This window comes from Eurosta solidaginis, chromosome 2 (genome assembly GCF_040869045.1).
Source record: "Eurosta solidaginis isolate ZX-2024a chromosome 2, ASM4086904v1, whole genome shotgun sequence".
NCBI lineage: Eukaryota > Metazoa > Arthropoda > Insecta > Diptera > Tephritidae > Eurosta > Eurosta solidaginis.
The window spans coordinates 287,977,752-287,996,752 of record NC_090320.1 but is presented as its reverse complement, the minus strand read 5'-3'; the positions used below and the strand labels follow the sequence as shown (position 1 = coordinate 287,996,752).

The following is a 19,001-nucleotide window of genomic DNA, read 5'->3' as shown; positions in this document are numbered from 1 at the left end:
TGCCATAAAACCAGATTAAATACGAAAAGCACACATATTAAGTTATATTTGTTCCAAGGTTCGATCCGAGCTCAAGGCCAGAACAATAATTTTTTTCAAATGATAATTATTGTTATTTTTTAATCTTTCTAAATTTGAAAAATTGTATTTTGTTTTTGGAATAGGAAGTAGAAAAATTTTCAGACAACCTGCCATAGCTGCGCAGATAGATCCATTTCGAAGGGTGCTAAGCCTTCATCATCAGTACGTTAGGCACGCTGCGCTAACCATTTAGCTATACAGAGGTGGTTTGTTTGACTGATAAATTGCTACTTTTTCATAAAATGAAAGCTGAAAGTTTTTTAAGGCAAACAAAGTTTTAAAAGTTTTTTCTAAAGATTTTGTATTCGAATTTCAGTATAAAATTACTTCGATGTTCTTTGAAGTTTAGAAAGATTAAAAATATCTGGCTAATCAAAGCCACTATGGAAAGTGTCTGGCAATGAGGCTAGTGGCTTCTTATATCGTGATGAAGACCATATATGAAAATCAGTCTTTATAAAACGACGAAAGAAAGGTCTATTTTTCTGCAAAATTTTTGCACGATATCTGTTAAAGCCACCATGATTCAAGTTTTATAATAGACCAACGATCCTGCTTCAGTTGGAAGTATGCACTGACGAAATTTCAACCTTTATAAAAAGACAAAAGTCTGGCCGTCACGGGCTCTTAGAATAATAACATATTATAAACATGAAGTATTAGAACAACTACTGTATCTGTATGGTCACTGTTTTTTAAACAAATAATATAACCTAAGAAATTTCTATTGATTTTTGATATTTTGTAAACTGTAATATCTTTGAAAGAAAAATTCAGAATAAAATTTGTGACGATCACGACAAGATCGTATTTTTCAATTTAAATGTAATTTTAAACTAACAAATTTTTAATTTACACATGGTAAAATTGTAACTTTTTTGAACTGAAATTAGTTATTTGGGATATTTTTTTCTAACGTTTCTAAACTTAATCTACTCGCTTAAATATAAATTTTATTTGAAAGGCAAGAAAAAATTAACCAATATAGTTCTGGTCGCTTAGCGCGGTTTTCACAAGTATGCATGTAAACTATAAGGTTTATCCGCCGACAAAAAAATTTGTTTATGAACCAAATCTGTTTTTATTGTTTAAGAAAAATTTTAAAGTTCTTATAAGAAAACTAATTTATGTTTGCTTTCCAATTAAAATTTTTTACTAAGAAAGCAAAAAATATTTAGAGGCGATAGAACAAAAAGGCCATATCTGAAATTTTTCTAAAATCCCTAACTTAACGGTATCAGAAATTTATGGTTGTAACTTGCGCTCCTTTTGTTCTAATTTGATGATTTACCACCTATTTGCTGTATAACAATAATAATATTACATATTTTGAAAAAATTAATCTTCTAAAGTTAATCCCTTCCACTTGCAGATATCTAAGTTATTAATCACCCAACTACCAACGTCGCTAATCTGGAGGTTATATAATTTTTGCAACAATATAATTTTTTCCTATTTGTATGGAGATTCATATCATTCATATCGACACATTTACATACTGGACGCAGTAAAACGTAACGTTTACTTTTTTTAATAGCTTATAATGGCTAAAGGGGCATATTAATTTAAAATACAAGTAACCCCTTCGTTTTATGCTTAATCAGGCAAACTTACTCCATATAAAAAAGCAACACTTCTTTGGCATCAATGGTAAAATAAACTTTGTCAAATTTCTCGAAACTACTTATGATGTAAATTTTTCATTTTGGTGTGGACCTACACAATTTCAATATCCTTAGCTTAATGTGAAAATGTGAAAAATTTAATTTAATGCAGTTTTTAAACTGAATTCAAAATACATCGATCACAAAAAAAATATTTTTTCGTTTTTACGTGCTGTGGGCAATTATGTGTAAATGTGCTAAGTCGTCAGCTTTTAAAAAGAATGTTCTAAGTCAACCTGTCAATATTATCAATCTGAATTACTAGTATTTTCCTTGTGCGCGTATTTTATTTATTTATTTAATTCATTCAGTCTAAGAGTACATGCTTTATTGTTGTTGTCGTATTAACGATAAAGCCACTCCACGAAGGCATTGGGGAGTGTTAGCGATGTTGATGGTCCTTTTCCGGATATAGATCCGGTACGTTCCGGTAACAAAGCACTATTAAGGTACTAGCCTGACCATCTCGGGAACGATTTATATGACCACATTAAACCTTCTAGGCCATTCCGCCCTCCCCCATGAGGAACTTGGTGTCGCCAGAGCTTCGGCTGCCAATGAAACAGGATTCGCCACGGTTAGGTGAGGTTGACAATTGGGTTGGAGAGGCTATATATTGCGCTGGCAGCTCCTTGAGAGGGTTGTGAACATAACCCTTTGAAATTGGATTCACCCAATTGAGACATGTCTTTGGTGTTTCATAAATGCTTTGCGCTGACCATAATCTACTTCAATTCTTACATGTCGATAACTACATGCTTTCTTACAGACTAGTTAAAAATAGAAAACAATTCAAGCTTAAACTTATATAAGCTGTTATTAAAATTAATAACACTACTGAATCGATTTGCTAGATGTATAGTCCTAGTTATAGGTTCATTCATAGCATAATTCGTTTTATGAGTTATTTCGATAAATAATCTATTATGCCGAAGATCACGCAGTGGAATATATGGAATGAACAAATTGGATAAATCATAGCAATTATTGCTAAAGTTTATTACATTATAGGCAAGCATGAGTGAGATTAAAGCTCTTCTGTCATGCAAAGCCTGATGACCAAGCAATTTGTGCTTGCTGGTATATGATTGGAGGTCGTCTGACCAGTGAAGCATACGTAAAGCAATTTTTGTAAAAAAAATTTTGAACTCTCTCAATTTTATAGGAGTTAGATTCATAGAAAGGATTCCATATTATTGAGCAATATTCAAGATCACTTCTGACCAAGGATATATAAAGTGCCTTCAACGTCATAGGGCCCTTAAAGTCACTGGTATTACGTCTACTGAACACAACCATTGCAACAAATTTTGAAACAATTGAGTCAATGTGACTAGAAAAAGAGAGTTTGGAGTCAAAAATTACACCGAAGTCTTTACTCTCTTGACAACGATTAAAAGATTTAGCATTTAGTTTGTAGATAAAGTATGTGTCAGTTGCCTTTATGGAATAAGACACAACCCAGCATTTGTTTGAATTTAAAAATAAATTATTGTCTGCGCACCATCCGGCAAAAGTATCCAGATTAGAACCGTTAGAAATAGTTTGACAAATAAATAATATTTTTTGTGAAATATATAGTTTTAGTGTTACATTTCAATCATTAAAGGGGAGGAGTGATGGGAAACGTATTGAGTAAAAATTGCTAAGTCAGGAGACAAAATTAGTTTTGAGTGCGGAAATTGTGCTAAGTCATAAAATAACTGCTGGGCTAGCATACATGGTTTTTATTTATCTTTTTCAAAGATTCTACACTCAAAAGTATTGCAACTAAGGTATCCTCATCCACAGTTTGAAAAAGAAAAGGTTATTTCAAAAATTATTCATTTTTTTTTTCTCCTGTAAAATTTGTAAAAAGTGACTTAGCACATTTGCACAATAAGCTAACGATATATTAGTTAAAATGTTGCTGGAAAGCAATTATGTATTAATTTGTATTATAACAGTTCAATTTATTCATGTGCAAATATAATATTTACGCTAATAAAGTGTATTTAGTAACATAATAAAATTCTTTGAATCTTAAACAGTAGATATGTACATATGTTTTTAAGTCCGCATTTGTTATTTTGGTAGCATAAAGTCTTTTATATTATTTTACAATTATGCATTATAAATGAATATTTTCTTTTCCTTTAATTTTAATTAACTACATTTCTATTCAGTTCGATTTTTAATATGGTAATTATCTACAAACAAGCTTCATCTACAACGCCTATTTTTGCGCACGAAATTGCTGCAACTCCGCTTTTAACAACTCATTCTCTTCTTTCAAACGCAAAAATTCATGAACAAAAGGATCAGTTTGTAACAAATAGCTTAACGCATCACGTATATCTTCTGTAGTATTCATTTGTCTTGCCCATATATCAGCCGTTTGTGTAAAAATTTGCCATTTATTTTGTTCAGCATTAAATTTTATTTCCGATTCAAGCTGTTGAAAACGTTTGTTCATTTCGGTGCGTAAATCAGAAAGCTGTTGTGATAATTCAGCTGTTGGTACTGTATTCAAATTAGAATTATCAGCAGCTTCTTCGGTTGCAGTGTTCGTTGGCGGTGTGCTGTTGCAAGCAATTGTAGGCGTATGCCGTTGCGCAGCTGAATTATCTTCATTCATATTAGTGTTGGGGTTCTCTTTATCACTATCGCCATTATTACTTTGTTGTGCTGCTAAATGTGCAATTTCTTCTTCATCAATTTGTTTCAAATTTGTAACAACTTTGGAAAGGCTATTGCGATCGCGTAACGGTATCGTTGGTATTACTAAACATTTAAATTTTAATATATTATTATTATTATTTATTTATTATTACGGTGTTTTAAGCCAAAAACTTATATTATTACAAATTATAAGTACATTTTAATAATAATAGGATTTCTAGAATTTTGGGTGTCGCAATGCATGAGATTCCGATCAGCACGGGAACTGGTGGTTCCAACGGGCGAGTCTTGGAGTCATCTCATTGGGAGGTTGGAAGGAACGTGCTCTCAATCCTGCCCTACTCCAAGACGTATGATTACACAGTTTTAGTATTTATGCTGTCGGAATGCATTTGATTCCGGTCAACACAAAAGCTAGCAGCTCAGCAGAAAGAGCCACTCTTATCGGACGGTTGGAAAGGACGTGGTTCCAATTCACCCTGTACCAGCTTTTATGTAAACATAATTAATTATAATATATTATTGTTTTATTATTTTTGTAGGAATAGACGTGATTCTAATGAACACTCCAACTGTTTGTCTGGCACGATAGTTTCAGGAACTCTTTCCCAATTTGATTGCCAGCGATATATGTATTTGACCTGATGCATACGGTTCCTCTGTGTCTGTTTGGGTTGCAATGTACGCTCAAGGATGTAACATGAAATACTTATTGGAAGGGTTTTGCAATATTTTAATACACTTTTTTTGAAGGCGTTTAAGTTTTCACAATTTTTAACATGATTAGGTAGTTCAATAAAACATTTCAGGCCTTTGTAAAATATATTTTGCTTGCCCATTTCTGTTTTGGAAAGAAGTAATCTAAAATTATTATTTTCCCTGATTATGTAAGCGCGGGTTTCATTCAGATTAACAAGTGTTTCACTTAGGTAGGCTGGTAATTTACCATACTTGATATAAAATACAAATTTCATACTATGGTAAAATATCAACTGTTTCACACTCAACCAGTTTAGTGCATCGATCATAATCTTTATGGAAGTGTCGTACCTCATTTTCAATATAAATCGCATAGCTTTGTTTTGCATAATTTGTAACCTGTCTACTTGTGTACCATTGGCAATAAAGAATATTGTAGGGCAATATAAGAAGTGCGGTTCTATGATGGATCTATAAACCATAGTACAGGTCTACAAGTAAGATATGTAGCAGCACGCTTATGCACAGCCACGCTCACCTGATAATATTCTTGTTCTTATTCGTTTTTTTGTTGTACTTCTTAGATCCAAGAAAAGTGTAGTAGCTGCTAAGGAAAACTGCGTAAAATCTTTATTGTAAAATTACAAAGAAATATCCTTATTTACTCTCAAGCGAGCACTTAATTACATCTCTCTTTAAATCCATATATTTTAGTCAATTTTAATTAACAAATTGTGATACTTTATTACCTGGGACGATTGCTAAACCACCACCAAAACCGTCGGGAGAGGTATTAATAGACGTTTTTTTGTCTCGCTTCCAATAATTCGAATACTTGTTCGCTTTTGGACTATTGATAACATGACAAAACGCGTCTTTTCATTTCTCTTTCCACATTTTTGGACGGGTTATTACAATCGACCTCGGCTTCAAACTTTTTTTCTGAACGGGTAGAAAAACTTAGCAGAAATGTTTGCATTCTTAATACTGGAATAACTACGCGGCCTCAGATACCCCAATTCAAGACTTTTGTATAATTTTATGTAGGACCCATATAGGTGCACTACATTTTCATACTAAATTTGTTCAAAAACATTTACTATCACAGCAACCCATATCTGATATTCCGTTCCTTGTTTTTGTTTCCCTGCGTCGCTTTCTACGACAGCAACCCCGGTAATTTTGACACTTCGTTCAGTGTCAAACGCAGGTTCCACAATAGTTTGACACTGACCGAAGTGTCAAGCGGCAGTGTGTTAGAAAGAGAAAGGAATTGTTTCCTTCTCATACATATCATACTTGTAAACCTGTACTATGCTATAAACTTTCAACTTATATTTCTTACTAATAAGTTTACATGATCTCTTCCAAAATCCTATTTTTTTGGCCATTTTGGCAACAATATAATCAATATGAGCCGTAAACCTCAGTTTATTGTCAATCAGGATCCCTAAGTACTTAAATATTTTGACACCCTCAATGCTCGTATTCATTATTTTTAGATCTAAATTAATTGATTCTTTATTGGTCGTCCTAGATAAAACCATGAACTTAGTTTTGTTAACGTTAAGCTTGAGTTTATTAATGCAAAGCCATCTATACAATGAGTCCAAATCTTCTTGCATTTTGTTCCTTGCTATTGAAATGTCCGTTTCATTTACTTCAAGTAGCGCATCATCTGCAAACAACCTGATTTTACTATATTTCAGTGCTGATGATATATCGTTTATGTAAATGTTGAACAGGATTGATGCTAATACCGACCCTTGTGGTAAGCCTATGTCCACTTGTTCCTCGGATGAGACTACTGACTCGATGGTTGTTCTTTGTTTCCGGTCTGTTAAGAAGCTTCTAAACCACTGCAATTCATTTTCCCTAATACCAATTTTTTGTAGTTTATCGAGCATTATATTCCTATCAATTGTTTCGAATGCTCTTTTCAGGTCAATGAAAACTGCTACTATATGTTTTTTTAGGCTCAGCTCTTCCTTCCAGCTAGATATGACGTAATTTAACGCCGTCTCGCAAGAGTGACTTTCTCGGAAACCTGATTGTTCCTTTATAAGGATTTTATTATTTTCTAAGTAATTAACCAGTTGATTTTTTCAGGGACGGAAAATAATAATTATATTTTTTTTCGGAGTCGAAAAAGTCCTGGTCAAAAAATTGTCCTAGGTGAAAATGTTTGAGTTCCCAGGTATCCCTATAGCAATATCATGTCGAATCATGCATCCTTTTTATTTTTTGAACTTTTTCAATAAAAGTTCACATATAAAAGTAAAATCTGTATTTTTATTTTTTTAGTCCGGTAGTATTTCCGAAATAATTTTTATCTTGATTCAAATATATTTAAAGTCCAAAATTAATAATTTTGCAAGGAATTATATTATAAAACGAATAACAGATTAGCCCCTGGATTTTTTATTACAATTTCCAGAATTTTGTCTATGTTCGGCAATGTATTTATCGGTCATAGTTCTTCTGCCATTATAGAATCTTTTACTTTCCTAATTGGTACTATTGTCGAAATTTTCCACATGTCTGGCACTATTCCAGTAGTCATGGATTTGTTTATAGCGGTTGTATGAAGAAACCCATGTACGATACCGAATCTTTAATAAGGCCTTCTGAAAGTAAAATTTTCCCTCCAGTTTTATTTTTGAACGTTTTTGCTATAAGTATAACATCCTCAACCGTAATTTCTTCGAATTTTAAACATGACCTAGTTGTATATTGGAAGTCGTTCTGACTCTGAACAACTTCAATTTCCCTGTTTATATCAAAAATGCTATCTATAAAGAAGGAGTTCAATGCTTCAGCAATATCGCGAGGTGTATCATATGTCACACCTTTTACGATCACCGTGAAGATCTTTTCTTGTGGCCCCGTTAAGTTTACAGCATGCTTAAGATGCTTCCACGTTAACTTGCTATCTGAACTATTGATATCAATATTATTCTCCATGTATTTAATCTTTTTAAATTTGATTAGTTTTTTGTAGTACTTCGCGTCCATGTATAGTCATATAAGCTTGTAGTTAATAAACTTTATAATACTTACCGGGAAATATACGCTGTTTGCCCTCTTCGCCGCTTCTGCCACGTCGTGTATTTACATATTCAAAACTTAAATTCAGCTTGCCATCTGTTGAATTATCAGTGGATGTTGCACTTGTCGTGCTATTGGCAGTTTCACTACTCAAATTTAACTTTGATACATTTGTTTGACTTTGTTCGTGACTAGTTGGGGCTTTACGTCCCAGCGTATCCCAATCGAAGCTATCGCGTCGCATTGTAAAACGTGCAGATTTGCGATCTAATTTGTTTGTTTGAAAATCTAAAAAATCACAGAATGAGTCATGTGGTCGTGTGACTGCAGATTTTTGTTGTACACCGTCACCTAACATATCTGATGTATTATCTGTATTATTAGCTGTTATATTGCCTAAACTTGTGGTCATGCTATTATCATCCTCTGGCAAGGGCACAAATGCCAATCGTGTTATAGAACAATCATGCACTTTTTTTGTAGCTAACGGTTTTTTAATGCTACGCATATCGTAGGAAATTAATTCTCCTTTTAAATTTCCCACACACAAGTATGTACCGCAAGTACTCATAGCTGCTGTTGATAATGGATGGGGATGTGTCAATTTGTTTTGTGCCGTTCTACGACGTGTATCAAACACATTAACAATGCAATCATAACCAACGCTTATTAGCGTATCAGGCGTTGCCACAGACATGCATAGATCGCGGCACGGTGAAGCATGTGCATCATTTAAATTAAATATTTTACGTTTTGTTTGTAAATCATAAACGGTAACAGCGCCCTTAAATGATGCTATCGATAGCTGAAAACGTTTAGCGGGATGAAAGCGTGCCAATGTGGAGCTGCAATGTAAATGGGCCTGGTATTTAAAATAGCAGTGTTAAGCGTGTTTTGATCAGGGATGGGCGCATTTCGAATAACATTTTTTTTACAGTTTTTAAAGAATAATTGTTATTGTGTAAATGTTTATTTAATACCTAAAAATTTAGAACAAAGTTTGGAAATCCTGGCGAAATACGCAAAATCTCCTCCACCTTCTTGCACCAATAGGTGCGTCCACTCACAAATTGTAATCAATATACCCTAACGGAAGCTCAAGGAAACTGGCAACTTTAATAGAGTTGAACCAAAGAGACATGCGCGTTAAAGGCGTTGGTTCCACATTACAATTGAAAAGATGGCTGGTGTTATGTAGAGACACATTTCGTGTAGTATGTATGTATTTATTTGAAAATTTGTTCCCAGCACAACAATTTTGACAAATTATTTAACAGTGCTAGTCATGAATAGCATGAGCTATAAAAAATTGAACATTTATAATAATAATAAATTAGATTAATCAAATTAAATTAAATATAACGGATAATAGTGAAATATTTATGCATGTAAATGTAAATCTTAAAACTAAATAAAAGTAATTAATAAATATTAAAAGACAGCAGTAGTGATGATAACCTTTGGCTGGTTATAGATCGAATAGTATTTAACAAATGAAGAAAGAAGACACAGAGAAAGGAAAAGGACTTAGAAATGACAACATCAATTTGAGATCCAGTTTAAGAGTCGTTAAAAAATGATGTTAGCTCTTTTTTGAAGTGCAGAGCATTACTTAAGAGTCGAAGACTTGTAGGTAGGGAGTTCAAAAGACGTATTGCAGTAACAAAGAATTGGCGCTCAGAGGTTAGCGTGCGGTATCTTATGTGCTTAAGAAGAAGCACCGATCTTGATGATTGCAGAAAAATAAGCTTACGATATAGTCAGATTCCTTCGTGTGTGTCAACTTATGGAGGAAGGACAGTGTTTTGACTTTTAAAAGATTTTCGAAAAAAATGTTTAGCAACCTTTCAGCATGTTGTGATCCGTGGTCAAGTCTTTTCAACTCATAAACATATCTAGCAATGTTGTTGTAAACAACATTTAGTTTGTTCTTGCACAGATAGTCACAGTTTGAGTAAATCACACAACCATGGAGTAGCGTAGGTATTAAGTACGCTTTAGCGAGAAGTAGTCTTATGTGCAAAGGCGTGAAATACTGTGTTAACCATAGTGTACGAAGCATTCCATACACTTTTCCAACTGTTCTAAAAATATGGTCTTTCCATGTCAATGTTTTGTTAAAAATTATACCTAAGTTTTTCGCCGTATCTACGTATTCTATATGGGAATTGTCAAACACTACATTCTCTAAATCATTAGTGGGAAAAAACCTTCTATGAATAACAATACATTTTGACTTATTGGGGTTTATACATAAGCCATTCATAGCAGCCCATGAAAATATTTGATTCAAATCGTGGTTTAAGTTACTTATGCATAATCTAGTTTGATCACGAGGACAACACGTAAACAACTGCACATCATCAGCGTAGATATGAACATTACAATACTTAAGGACATCGGGTAAGTCATTGATGTACAGAACAAATAACAGAGGACCCAGGATAGAGCCTTGAGGGACGCCTCTTAAGACATGTAGGAAGTCGGACTTTTCACCATCTATACATACTGCTTGAGTTCTATCGCCAAGATATGATCTTATAAGGGCAACTGCATGACCAGAGAAGTTAAATAGGTTTTCCAGCTTCCTACAGAGCAGAGTGTGGTCTACAGAATCGAAAGCTTTGGAGTGGTCAAGAAGTGTTAAGAAGGTAATGTAGCTTTCATCCACTCGCTCACGAATTTCGTCTGTCACAGATAATAGTGCCGTTGTACAGCTCCGTTTTGACCTGACACCGGACTGACTGTCTGACAGGAGCTTGTATTCATGTACATATGATACGATTTGCCCATGTAGAATACGTTCAACGACCTTAGAGAGGAAAGGGAGTATGGCTATTGGTCGATACTCATTATTTTGTTTACGGATTGGAATAACTTTTGCAGCTTTCCAGTATATTTAGAAGACACCGGTCGTCAAAATTGAGTTGATCAAGTAAATAATGTGGGGAAGGATTTTTGGAAGAATGACTTTTAAAAACTTTAAACATATACAATCAAGCCCCATTGCGTTAGACTTCACAGAAAGTATGGCTTGGACAACATCACAATTATCGACACAAACAAACTCGAAAGGGCTAGTGTCAACATTAACACGCGCGGAGTAGTTATCAATGCACACATTGTCGGCTGAGTTTGGTAGTCTTACAAAAGTATTATTTATTTCGTTGATGACGACATCAGGGGGATGAGACAGGTCACTTTTGGGCTTACCAATTCCTATTTGTTTGATTTTGTTCCACTTTTCTTTTGTATCCAAAGCAGAATTAAACTTATACTTAAAATAATTTGCCTGGCCAGCCTTATGGCTTTGTTTGCAGTAAGCCGAGCTGCTTAAAGCAGCTATGCGCTTCGACTGTTTTGTACCTTTTCCATCGTGAGTAGGCTTGGTTACGAAGGTGGATAAGGTGTTTTAATGTAGCATTGAACCAAGGGCTATTCTTGTATTTAGGTGTTTTTATTCTTAGTGGAACGTGATCATCGAATAACTTATTTATGTTATCCTGCAGAAACTTTGTCTGGTCATCAACCGAAGTCAACGTACGAATCAAGCTCCATTCAACCGACTCAACGGACTCAGCAAGAGAATAATAATCTATACTTCTGTAATCGCGATACGCGAACGAACTTGGTCTACATGATGTTTGGAAGTTGTAGTTTAGGAATATCAGGTCGTGTTTTGAGAAGCAGGAGGCGGATAGTTGCGTGTAGTGAATCATTTTATGAAGATCATTGACAAAAAATAAATCTAATAGAGAAGAGTTAGTATTTGTGAAATGCGTTGGTATAGCACAGTTTGTGGGAAAAAGTCCCAGAGATTCCATGCTTTGTTTTAAAGTGGCATCCACCAGTAGGTTACTATTAAAATCTCCAGCGATGATAATATTGTCATAGTCTATTAGTAACGATTGAAGAAATTCAATAAATGCGGAAAAATCTACTAGTCGATTCGGCCTGTATGCACAACCGATAAGAAGCCTACTATTATTTTCATAAAACATATGAACAAACACATATTCCACAGGATCACCTGGACTAGAACAACAACACAATTTACAAGACATACTACTTTTTACATATATCGCAACACCACCACCATGACCACTTCTATCAACTCTGAAAAGTTGGTATCCATTTATCTTCACCATGTCATTTTTTATGAAACGAAGAAAACCATGTTTCTGAAACACATATGACATCAATATCGGAGCCTTCTGACAGAAACCTCAACTCGTCAAGCTTTTTATAAAGGCTTTGCGCATTGATATGGACAACTTTCAGCCCGTTGGCTTTTTTTGCTGACTATGCGCAACAAAGTAGATAGACAGTCTTTGGAACTCGGGGACTCACTATCGGAGACCAACATTATAAAAATAATTAAGTGAATGATTTATATAGATCGAAATTGTGTTGAAGTGGCGCTGGAGTATGCTTTCCTCAACTGCGAGCAGCGGGTATTGGACTCTGAGAATGGAGTTCGCGCATTCATCGGCGCAGGACATTGTCTAAAAATCATAACCATTCATCACAATCTTTTTGTAAGCGTTGAGTCCGGAGGTTTGTTAATGATTTAGTTTTATATACAAAACTCAAATGTATTGCTTTCTTATACAATTTTATGTAAACTTACATTTTAAAGCTTATAATCACCGTTCCATTTCGATTATTTTACGTTTTCTTTTAAACGTTTTATAAACGAAAAATCAGCGTTTTGTAAGCTTGCTATGATGTCCTGGTTTATGACAATTTATCAAAAACTGCCTGTTCAGCATTTCGCTGTGCGCTTTAATGTTGAGCTCTTTGGTCTCACTATGTAGGTGGTTTTCGGGGGTCATAAGGAGACATCCGGTGGCAGTTCTGATAGCAGCATTTTGACAGGCCTGCAGCCTGTAACCCACCCACGCGTAGCTCATGAGCGGCCGGCCAATTGCTTTGTACGTGGTTAGCAACGTTTCTTTATCTTTCCCCAAGGTGCTGCCGGAATTGGAATTAAAAAAGGGCGATAAATTTAGTTATTTTGCAAGAATTTTTTAAATTTCAAAAGGGAAATAACGCCAATCGAGAAAAGGAAATAACGTCCGCGGGTTTTATCACCTTTTAGAAAAAGAAATAAAGCCCACTGGCGTTGTTTCCTTTTGTAAGCGAGTGTTATATCCCTATTGAAAAAAAAGAACCGGCGGGTATTACTTCCAACTTTTAGGACCTTTTTTCATTTTTTTGGCCCCACCTAATAAAAACTCATAAAATGCAGTGATATTATACTTATGTTAAATTTAAATAATTTACAGTCTCGAATAATAACAAACTTTCCCGTAAAGTAGTTCGTTAATGATACCAATATAGTCTCGAATAATACCGAAATCTTTCGGAATACAATTGCTAAATGATTCCAATATCGTTGCGAATAATGTCGAAAGCATCCGGAGTGCAGTCTGTAAACGATCCCAATTTTGAATCAAATTGATTCTAAACTTCAATAAACCAAGAATTTTTTGAATAACAGCAAACGTTTATGTGTTAAAATGCCCAACCCTGATCTTATTCAACTCTAAAACTTACTTTCCATCAATATTGACACTTTCAACTTTTGTTTTAGTTTTAGTACCATAAACATTGATTTGTCCATTTTCAAAAACGGATGCAATATACTCATCTGTGCCATTATAATCCAAATAGAGTACGCCATTACGATTATTTTCTGTGCATAAAAAAGCAATAAATTAAAACATTATTTCATAAATCTTCAAGACTGAGTTAAAAGAGATCTTCCACTCTGTTCCTACCACAACACACAATTAACCATTTCCAAAATAATAGTTTCTTCACCAAACCAACAACACTCACCAGCTTTAAAACGATGAATAAATTCAGTATTCTTATAATTGTATAAAGTTACTTCACCATTTACACCACCAAATGCCATTTCCTCCAGTGATTGCTTGGCGCAAGCGACACAGTAAACATTTCCAATTGTCAATTTGCGCACGCGTTGAATTTCTAAATCTTGATTTTATACACAGATGTCTTATTAGAGATTAAATGTATCGTACAATTATATTTTTAGCTTACTCTGTTCTCCTTTATCTTTTATCCGCATAATTTCCAGTCCAGATTTTTTGTTCACTTCCAGAAATAAGCGTTGCCGCGCATAGAATTGAAAGTCGGTGGTCTCGCCATTCGCATGCTGATAAATGGATTTGGTTTCTAAATTATTGAAATCCGATAGCACTGTAGTTTTCCCCGTCGAAATTAAATACATTTTTCCTTTTTTAAATAATAAATTAATAATAACAAAAAACACAAATTGAAAAAAAATTAGGTTTCAATTTTGAAAACTACTGTCAAATTGTGTAAACCTAGTTGCGGCGACAGTTGGTGGCGAATAAGTTAATCATCATTGTAAATTTTACCAAGTAGCGCAACTAACAGCTGATCGGTGAAAATTCGCACATTCACACGCACAGTTCTCGACTCAGTTTCAAAACAAAACTTTAGATTATTTAATTCAAATTTTAAAGTGAGATAATCCTTACATATTTATGTATACAGAATATATATGGCGTTTTTGTTGTTATTAAAACAATAGTTTTATTTATATTAAAGGTTTTATCATTTTTTTTTTTAACTTCGAAAAATCTCCGAACACCATTCCTTCATTATATGACATTCGACTGCCTAGTCCACTGCCTTCCACTCTATTCGCAACATAACCTCTACTTAAGCTGCCAAACTATATAGTAAACAATGTTAATCATAGTGTACCTATACCAAGTGTGTTCACTAAGCGATAAACGTCAAAACTACAAACAGCCTCGCTCACCTGATGGAAATCTCAGGTCTAGAGTCGCATTTTTAGTCTCAACGACAACATTTTTGACTACCAATCGTATGGACTTTTTCAATTTTTCAATCATTCGGAGCATTCGGTAATGGTATCCATTTTGAATTCGCTGTCATTCCGAATCCAGCGAGTGCCTGTCAGAATGCTTGACAGATAAGTCAACACACTTGTACTTGTACACTATGAAGTTAATGCCGTTCTGACAGCTATTGAGTGGTGCCAAGTTATCAAAAACGAGAGGGTTAGTAACGTTCCATTGAGACTTGAGCGAGATACGGATAGAAATTTAACATGCAAATGCAACAACCATGGTTCAACTATATACAGGTTGGCTCATCTGTAAAGCAACAAAATATGTCTGTTCAAATTGTCAAACTCTGTGTATTGGTGTTGGTGCGAATGGTATGGAATGGAAACATAAAACTTAGCAGTTTTTGTATGTGTAAGTAAAATGTGGCCAATGTGTTGGTTTCATTTTGAGTTTGCCATCTCCTTTTGACAATCCCTTCGACCATGCAATGACATAAATAATCAGCTGATGAGATGAGCCAACCTGTACATAATTGAACCATGGCAACAACAACGTTGTGATCCTGATATTTATCTGGTTCAATTTCTGATCCGTATAGCAGTTCTGTTCGTTTCGTTTTCTGTAGTCGATTTTTTGACAGCTAACCACTTTTGAGTTGGTAGCACTCATGGCTCAACTATATGGTTGGCTCATCTCTATAGCAATAACATACCTTTGTTCACATTGCCAAAATTAGCGTGTTGGTGTTGGACGAATGGAATGGAATGAAAACATAAAACTTAGCAGCATTTGTAAGTAGTAAGAAAATGTTGTAAATTCGTTGGTTTCTTTTTAAGTTTGCCTTCTCTTTCTGACAATCCATACTCCAGTGAAATGAAAAAAATAAAATCAGCTGGTGAGATGAGCCAACCATATAGTTGAGCCATTGTAGCACTGTACTAAATACATGTAAGTTTGTGTATACATAAAAGATTTCGCCATATTTAAAAGCAAAAACACTGAAAGAGTAAACAAATGAAGATGATGTAAGGAAAATAAATAGCTTGCTTACGTGTGAAACTATTTAAATGTTAATAATTCTATCAGTATCTTAAAATTTTGTGTACGTTCTTATTTTCTACAAAACAGATGTTTTATATTAGTGCTGCCAGCTCTCATAAAGTTGATCCAGATCGTTCCAATGAGATTTGAGCCAGAGCCAGAGCTCGATAAACCAATGGAACGGCCCTTTTGTGTATCAATTGCCGTCTTTCAGTGAGTTCTACAGCTCCGGATCACGCTCAATTTTCAAGGGAATGCTTTGGACCATTGAGAGACTTGAGAAGCAGATGTCGTGAAATTTTCGCACACGTGAAATGTGATAGGCAGATGTCGCCGCTGTGTTTCATTTAACTCATACGGCGAAAGGCTAAGCAGCGACATCTATTTTTGAAAAAGTAGGTATATTAAAGGCCGCGTTGCCAACCTAAAAAGAAGTAATTAACAAATTATCTGGCTCACAAATTGAACCAGACTTCTATCTGGATTTATCTGGCTCAAATCGTTGTTGTTGCATTTACATGCAAAATTATTTATCTCGCTCAGGATTTTGCCACCGGATGATAGCTAATCTGTTCATATTCCCTTCTAATTTTACGAATTGACAAAGTTTTGAAACTTTTTGGTAATAGTCTAGTTGAGGGGTCGACTGCTAATACGCTACCAAAAATATCGAGAGAGGTGTCAAACGACGCGTCTTGACATCACTATTAATAATCCGATGGCGGAAAATAAAAATATTAACTCATTCAAAAGATATTAACGAAAAACCGAAAAAAGACCCGCGGGTACCTCCGAAACCAGATAAAAATTTTCTTTTCCGCCATCGGAATATTGTTCTCGAGATTAATACGCGTCTTTTGACACCTCTCTCGATATTTTTGGTAGCGTATTCGATCCCTCAACTAGACTATTACTCTTTTTTGTTACTATTTTGCTAAAGAGGATTTGGTAACAGCAACACTTTGAAGACGAGGCAAAGATTGGATTTTTCACAATGTCTTGGAAAATATAAATTCCAGAAGTTTACCTTTGGACAAGGTGTAGGCGGGAATGGAAGTTTTTCTCTTAGGTTGTAGTAGTTTTGGCCTAGATGTACGAGGCCAGACAGAAAGTTTGAATGTGTTAGTAAGAAGAATCAAGTCGAAAATAAAAATTTAAGATTTTGTCTGTCTTCGATTTTTTGTTCTTCTTCTTGTTTGTGATATTGTGGATGAGACGTAGGCGGGAATGTAAGATTTCCTCGCCAAAATCTAAGGTTGTGTTAGTTTTGGCCTATGTGTACGAGGTCGGACGAAATGTTTAAATGTGTTGGTAAGAAGAATCGACACAAAATCAAAATTTAAGATTTTGTCTCTGGTTTGACTTTTGTGCTTGTGGGTGAGGCGAAGGCGGGTATGGAAATTGGGAACAATGTTGTTACGGTCTGCTGTTATGGTCTACGGCTACGATCCACTTGGAAGCGTGTTCACGCGAACACACCTAGTGATGTAGCGAAAGTTGCGATAAAAAGTATCGAAAAAGAAGGAAAAAGACAGACCGGCCATCACTAGCAAAAAAGAAAAAAATGAGTTTCCGGGAAAATAAGTAAGTGAAAGGGCGTAAAATTTTGGTGATCTAAAAACATCCTCGCCGGCTGTGCACTTTCCGACAAATCTCGTTTCTAGGCGGCTATTTTGGGTGGTAATAAACTCTGCACAGGTTATGTTGTGTGGACACAAGGTCCAGTTGAAGTAGGTCGGCATTCGCAGTAACACTTAGCGAGATAAACCTCTTACTCTACGTTTACTAAGAACACTACCACCTGCGGAAAAGCGTCCGACACCACCTCCGCCTCCAGGGCCAGCAGTACGCCGCCGCGTAATACAATTGACGTCAAAGAGCGAAGTCATCCGGCTCATACAGGGTAGCGCGGAGCTTTATCGCCAGCCGGTTACCTTGACCCAAAGCGCCCACCACCACCAACGGCACCTACTATCATCACGGGCATCACCATCAGTAGTATCTCCCCCAACCCATCCATTAGCGCCAACCACGAGCGCAACAACCACCAGACGTACCGCCACCACCAGCTGCAACGCGAACATAGGCCTGCGGCCACTAATGTTAACACCTGCAACAGGCGGTACCACCGACAGCAATACTAGCCGCATCTTCATCAGCTACGTCCATACCGGCTATAACAATACTAGCGTAATCCTATCAGCTACGACTATAACGGCTACAGCAATACTAGCCGCATCTTCATCAGCTACGTCCATACCGGCTATAACGATACTAGCGTAATCCTATCAGCTACGACTATAACGGCTACAACAACATAGCCGCATCTTTACCAGATACGACCATATGGGCTACAATATATCAGCTACAATGACAACCACAGGGCAGCAAACCTAGGCCTGCGGTCAGGCCAATTGCGACAGCGAATATCAGCGGTTAAAGCGGTGAGTCCGTTCCTTTATATTTTGCCTTCGCTTGAGTGAACTTATAAATAGCGCTACAAGTTTTTTTTTAACAAAACAAAGAAGGTTTGCCACCGGCACCAGGTCGATGAGGAATAACCAAAGCATACGCACCACCCTATATGAAATGGTCATATAGCTAAGGCAGCCAAAACCATGTACAAAATTTAGATAATTCACTTGTAAATGTTTTGATTTTGTATTCGACATATTTTACTGAGTTAAAAAGTTAGTTAAATTGTTTTGAACAGTGGATTAGAGTTTAATATGTAAAGGCTTGTATAATGTAGGATATCGTACATACACCTGCGAGCAATAAAATTGCAGCAACAATGATACGCAATTTTTATCATTTTCAAAGCAAAATTCTCATTGTTGTATGGAACAGAATTATATATATAACCTGGAACTCGTCTTAAATTAGACTACATCGCGCTCCAAAACGGTTTCGAAATTGGTTGACAGTCATTGTC

General features: G+C 35.5%; 2 protein-coding genes across 4 annotated transcripts in view; one reads left to right on the top strand and one right to left on the bottom strand.

Annotated features, from left to right (window-relative positions):
- The window catches only part of Irk3 (Inwardly rectifying potassium channel 3), a 33,876-nt gene extending 28,781 nt beyond the window's left edge, over positions 1-5,095 (top strand). Inside the window, exon 8 of one of the 2 annotated variants that reach the window (XM_067768386.1) lies at positions 4,628-5,095. The gene's annotated coding sequence lies outside the window, so the exon portion shown is untranslated. Of the gene's footprint in view, positions 1-1,453; positions 4,043-4,627 lie in introns of those variants that run through there. The other variant, XM_067768385.1, reaches the window with a different exon arrangement.
- On the bottom strand, positions 3,666-14,544 carry Grip71. Of its 2 annotated transcripts, XM_067768382.1 has the most exons (6): positions 14,223-14,544; positions 13,998-14,156; positions 13,713-13,851; positions 8,505-8,998; positions 8,166-8,441; positions 3,666-4,508 (listed from the first exon to the last, which is right to left on the bottom strand). In XM_067768382.1, exons 1-6 carry the CDS (start codon positions 14,410-14,412, stop codon positions 3,961-3,963), a joined length of 1,806 nt encoding a protein of 601 aa, XP_067624483.1. In that variant the 5' UTR covers positions 14,413-14,544; the 3' UTR covers positions 3,666-3,960. The 2 variants fall into 2 exon arrangements, with proteins under 2 accessions (XP_067624483.1, XP_067624482.1); XM_067768381.1 differs by having other exon boundaries at positions 8,166-8,998.
- Positions 14,545-19,001: the final 4,457 nt, after the last annotated feature.